The 6,071-nt window shown below is 53.9% G+C and overlaps 1 protein-coding gene across 1 annotated transcript; it reads left to right on the top strand.

Annotated features, from left to right (window-relative positions):
• Nucleotides 1-2,978: 2,978 nt before the first annotated feature.
• Nucleotides 2,979-5,456, top strand: LOC144151324 (uncharacterized). The gene is made up of 2 exons (XM_077682332.1): nt 2,979-3,442; nt 4,991-5,456. Exons 1-2 carry the CDS (start codon nt 2,979-2,981, stop codon nt 5,454-5,456), a joined length of 930 nt encoding a protein of 309 aa, XP_077538458.1.
• Nucleotides 5,457-6,071: the final 615 nt, after the last annotated feature.

Raw genomic sequence — 6,071 nt, 5'->3', positions numbered from 1 at the left:
GCGTGAGGGCGGACGACAAGGAGCTGTAATTTTCACAGGAACACTGGAGGCCACAGGCTTTTGGACATTGGCGTACTAGAAGTGAGATGCCATGCATTGGTGTGAGCTTGCTTTAATTTTTGTAACTCTTAGCGCGTAAGGAAGGTTCGCACAGGGCCGCTAGACGGGCATGAGTGGTCGTGTGACGCTGTCACGTGGCATTCAGCGGGAACGCAAGGGGTAAAACCGTGGATGTGCTTTTTGAGTACACCACCTGTCGTCCCGTCATCGCGTGGGCTCGTAGCTAAATCGGTAAGACAACGGGCTCTCGCTTTGTTAATCTAATAGTTCCATGTTCAGTTCCCCTCGGTGCCAGTAAATTCTTTTATTTGTTCTCTGGAGTTTTCTGGTTACACCAACGGTCGCGAAAGAACCCTTGGGGGGTAGAGGTAAACAGCTTTGCTTTAAAAGTCCTTCGAGCCGGTCGGGATAGGGAGCGTCCGTACTCGCCACAGGACGTCACTTTTCGGCCGACCAAGGGGTGGTAGGTGGTACATGGGCGGTGGGAGGGTCTGTTCTACGAGGTCCCAATGCAACTTCCTTGGTTTCACTGAGCAGAGGTATTCCCACGAGAAGAGCACCTGTAAGAGGGGCACCGCCCCCGCCACTCCTCTGTAAAAACCTGTTGCACGGACACCACTTTGGAGCTCCGCTGTTGTTACGAGCCAAGGGGCGAGGTGCAACGTGCCTACATTTTGCACTGCCGCCTGGACGAAGCCACCTCGGTGATCTCGGAAGTACAGAAATGGTTGCACAGTTAGTTTAAGCTCTATGTTGACGGGCCCAAGCCCCCCGGCTTCAGCGCTCCAGAAAACGTTGGTGCGGCGCATGGGCTCATACGTGGATCGCCAGACAAAAACACCGAACAACCCATGTAGCTTGGCCAATGAGCCTGCGTCAATGGTCGAGACACGGGCCGCGTACCAGATGGCCGGGTATACCACGGCGTTGCAGACATGTGCCCTAGAGAAGAGGGCAATATGTCGCGCTCTCCAGGGTTCCAAGTTCCTTCCAGCAGCTGCCAGTTTCGTCTGCCACCTGCGGGCGATGGCTGTACCGTTTTCTACGTTTACTTCCAGGTAGCGGGTGATGTCCTCCCTCCATCGAACTCCGTAGAGTTGTTGTGGTTTGGTGGGCCATTCCTCTAGCCATGCACCGTCTGACTTCAAAAGAGTGAGTTGGGCCCCCGAGAATCGACAAAATGCTTCAGCCAGTGTGTCGACCTCCCCTGCCTGCTCTCTCGAGGAGCACACAAACGCAACATCGTCCACGTAGGCCAACACATTGAGCTCTTCGTCGCCGAGAACTAAGCCTTTGATTGACTTGGATGCTATTGCCATCCTCCAAAGTGGTTCAATATACAATGCGAAAAGGATCGGTGACATAGGGCAGCCCTGCCTGAGTGACCTACCGATGTCGATGGGCGCCCCCACCTCCCCGTTTATGATTATGCTGGTGGTGATGGAGGTGTAGCAGCTTTTTATCCACTCGATCATTGTATCCCCTACCCCATATTGATCGAGGAGCTTGAACAGGAAGGCGTGGTCAACCTGGTCGAAGGCCTTTTTAAGGTCGAGTTGTAGGACTGCTAAGAGGTGAATGCCTGATTCCTCCACCTCACAGATGGTCCGCATGCGGTGCAGGTTGGTGTTGATGGAGCGTCCCTTAAACCCGCATGTCTGGTGAGGACCCAGTACACTACTGAGGGCTGTCTCGGTGTTTGGCCAGGATGCGGGCTAGAATTTTATAGTCGGTGGAAAGACGACTGATAGGCCTGAAGTCTTCCACGTTGAGTGGCGTGTTATGTTAGGTTTTTTTGGGGATGAGGACTAAGTTATTGCTCCGCACGGAGGGTGGTAGCAGTTTTGTGTTCTTGATGTTTTCAAAGGCCGCCGCCATTCAGAGATTATGCCATGAGGCCCCGCCAGGAGAAGACGAGTATCTCAAGAATTTGGTACCTCAACAGAGGCTGCCAACGAATATTGCCGAGTGATTTGCTTTGGTCATGTTTGAGAAATTTGAGCCGTGATAACGCTTGTTTCTTACGCAACGCTCTTGGATCCGATGGCATTTATGCTATTACTACAAGTGATGTAACCACAGCCCCCTTATTTGAGTCAAGAAAAGCTATCGCGAAACCTCGGTCTTCCCTACGCAAGCTACGGTAGCAACGAATGGAATGGCATGCGCCGCTAGGATTCACGCTTTGATAAGGCTTGGTCGTCACGCACCAATCTTGCAGCAAAGCCCCATCATGCTAATACTGCAAGCGACGTAGCCAGAACTCCTTATTTAACTAAAAAAAAAAAGCTATCGAAATACCCGATCTCCCCGATGAAAACCAAACAAGCCACAAATGAATGAGCGTGTTCGAACAGAAATAGCTTGCAATTTGTCTCAAGGCAGCCGATAACCGCAAGTTAAAAAGGAATTGATTCTCTTCGGCTGAAAGGAATGACCCCAAAGCACGGGAAGGACGTGAAACCCGACCGCTGCTGCCAGCTTTCCGCTGCTTTCTCGCGCTGCGCTGCGTCGACGCCGGTATCTGGCGAGCGTAGACATCGGCGTGCTCGCGCGTCAGCTCGCGTCGCCACGCGAGAAAACGCCGAAAGTACGCTGCATGTGGTTGGGCCTTTACGTTTACTAAATATGCGTCAGCTCCCCAGCGCCGCAGCCCCAGCCTCGCGTACGGAGCGAAACCATCGGCCGCCGTCCAAAACGAGGAAAAAAATATCCACGTCGCATGAAGTTGCGCACGAAGAGAAAGGGACGTCACGCTGTGACGTTGCCGTTGGAAGGGTGTGTGTGTGTGTAGGGGGGGGGTGTGGGGGGGGGGGGGCTGGGCCCCTACGGTATATGGTTCGGGAATACGCGCCCCGGTGTGTTCGTTTCAGTGGCGACGAGGATGGGATGGGAACGGGGCGTCAATTCAGTCCGCCATGAACGCCGCACCCACGGGAGTATACGCCTGCCCGCCGCAGTTGGACGAGACGAGCGACAAGTGGCCCGCTTACCAGGTTCGGCTGGAAGCCTTCTTTAAGGGAAACGGCATCACGGAAGACACAAAGAAGCGGGCCCTGCTGCTGACTGCACTGTCCACCCACACCGTCGACGTACTGAGCGGACGTTGTGCTCCGGATAAGGTGAATGAACTTTCGTACCCACAAGTGGTAGCCTTGCTTAAGCAGCACTTTTCGCTGCAACTAAACGAGATAGCGCAGTCTTATAAGTTCTTCACCAGCAGCCAGCTGCCCGGCGAACCGGTCAAGGACACATCGTTGGATAGAATGCTACGAGATCACATCGTGTGTGGACTGCGAAGCGCAGGAGTGCGTCGGCAGCTACTCGCGAAACCACAGCTGACGAGGAGCGAAGCGGAAGAAAATGCGATATCAGCCGAAATGGTCGAAGCCATGGAGGAAAAAAAAGCTTAGGAGAGGCCCTCAGCTATCCCCGTGCATTGGAAAAAGTGTGGAGGAAGTCACGTGCTTTCGGCGGCCATTGAAAGTCGCGTTAGCAACGGCGTCCCAGCAACGGCCCGCCCGCCGTCCGCCAGTCATGGAGGAAAGGCAGCGCCTTCCTTGTCGTCCGATTGCGAAGATTGCTGCTTCGCTTTGCTGCGCTGTGGTCTTGCGGAACTCGAAAAGGATGCTGCGAGTTGCGACCGCTGCGCCGATGTGAATATGTCATTTAATTTCGACTTGCAAGTGCACCGTGTACCGCGTCAAGCTTTTGCTCCGGTCGCGATCACGACGCGCCTATTGAAGTGCAGATATCCTGAACGCGCCGTCCCGTCGTACGTGCGGACACCCGTCAGGTAGATTTTCGGGAAGTGATACACGGTGTGCAGTACGTAGGCGACTTGCAACCGAACGATTCGCAACTCAATTTTTTGGTTATCGCCGCTGCCTGTAGTTTGCTAGGCCGGCAATGTGCCGCAGTGCCTTTGGAATTGTTACAAGGTAGATTCCCAGTTGATATAATTCCATCGTCCTATTACCTTAGTAGGTGTCCGTCTGTTGACTGGAAGAGTGCTGGATCTGGAATCTGGATCTTTTTGTGGTCTCGCTCTGGATTTCGCTTTTCAACGCTTCAGACTGCGAGGTGAGTGTATATGAACGTTTTCAACTGATATCAGCTTGAATTTATTGACACTGAGACAAGTTGAAACTCGGCGAAAAAAGTTTATTGACGCCACCCACCCTCTCCTTTTTTTTGCTCAATAAAACGTTTTGCCTCCTCCTCGTCCTCATCCTCCTCCTTCGCAAAAAATTCTATCGAAGGCACGCGAACAACGGTAAAAATATTCCACAATTTTTTATCTTGAAATCTGCATGAAGTGCTGCTTACCTATATATATATAGAACGGCCGTTTAATTGACTAGTCATCTCTGGGATTGCCAGTGAAACTGCAATGCAAACTTGGGCACTTTCCAGTCCGGTAGCCGCACAGCGTTCGCCCACTGTTTGCGGCGTTCTCCATCGCCTGGGAACCTATAAACGGCGGCGATTGCAAACAAAGGATGAATGCACACCAATGTACAGCAATACTGGTCAGCGGAATGATGCATTCACCGGTGGAAAGTGACGCCCAATTCCTTCGGTACCGATCGCGACTTGCAGCCTGGCACCGAGCATTGCGGCATTGTTAGAGCGAGCCGCTTCGCAAAACTGCTGCGGCCACACTGAAGGCCGTGTAACGGTGTAACCGCGCGTTAAATTAGGTTCACGGTCACGCGCTGCAAAACGGCCTTCTACCTGCCTATCAGCTGATTTCCGCCGGCTCGGCGCTGGCAGATGCAGACGACGAGAGGCGATACAGGACGGAGGAGGCGGAGACGGTGCACCGAGAGAGAGGGAAAAAGAGTCCGCCATTCGACTTACAAAAATGGCGTTTCCGGCTGCGCTGGGTGTGACGTCAGGGCCTCTCCTAAGCTTTTTTTCCTCCATGGGTCGAAGCCAACGCGCAAGAGATAGTAAGCCCCGCCACTGAGGGAAGTGTGCGTGCGCTAAGAAGCCAGTCCTATCGCCCAAGAAGCCGGCCACAGATTGTTGCGTGCTACCGCTGCGGAGCAAAAGGGCACGGACCCGAGGATTGCCACTTCCGCTCGGGGTCATGCTTCAGGTGCAAACAACGAGGTCATATCGCCCGAGCCTGTTGCCGCCGTGAGAGTGGTTTCGGGGTGGTGCCACCAGTGCGCCAAGTACACGCCTTGTCCTCGCGGGAGGAAGACACGGGCACAGAGGGTATGTTCGCGCTGGAGGCAGCGAACAGTAATATCGGCCACGTCGGCATTACGCAACCCATCGTGCGCACCTTGGAGTGTGCTGGGGTTCCAGTAGACACGCAGGTCGACACAGGCTCATCGGTTTCGGTCATCACGTGGCCCACATATGAGCGGAACAAAGCAGTGTAGCCCAAGCTGCCCGGTTCACCATTGAAACTGACCTGCTTCCTGGGACGGCTTCCAGGGCTTGGACAACTTAAGCTCAAGGTTTCGTGCGGAAACAGGTCGACAGATGGATCTTTGCAAGTCCTTGGTTGCTCCGGCCCCAACCTGTGCGGACGCGACCTGATTCAAGCGTTCCACATGCTCGAGGCACCGGTCATGAACGTGAACACGTCAGGTGCGCAACTGCCGTAAGTCGGTGCTGACGACACTAACGTGGACCGGTTGCTAGCAGAATTCGCTGATGTGTTCGCGCCAGGTTAAGGACTCATAAAAGGGCCTCCGGTACACTTCGAGACGCGAGAAAACGTGGTGCCAAAATTTTGGAAAGCACGCGAAGTTCCTTATGCTTTTCGTACAAAGGTCGACGCGGAACTGGACCGCCTTTCGGGCGCGGGTATTATTGTCCCGGTGCCTCATTCGAAGTGGGCCGCGCCAGTGGTACCGGCAGTAAAACGGAATGGCTGCAGCGCCTTTGCGGCGATTTTAAGCTAACGGTAAACAAAGCCTGTCACACTGAGCAATATCCGTTGCCACGGGTGGAGGATATCCTGGCGACATTAAACGGTGGTGAAGTTTTTA

This window comes from Haemaphysalis longicornis, unplaced genomic scaffold (genome assembly GCF_048455015.1).
Source record: "Haemaphysalis longicornis isolate Haplotype H1 unplaced genomic scaffold, Haemaphysalis longicornis Haplotype H1 scaffold_9, whole genome shotgun sequence".
Taxonomy (NCBI): Eukaryota; Metazoa; Arthropoda; class Arachnida; order Ixodida; family Ixodidae; genus Haemaphysalis; species Haemaphysalis longicornis.
This window is presented reverse-complemented; position numbering and strand designations above follow the sequence as displayed.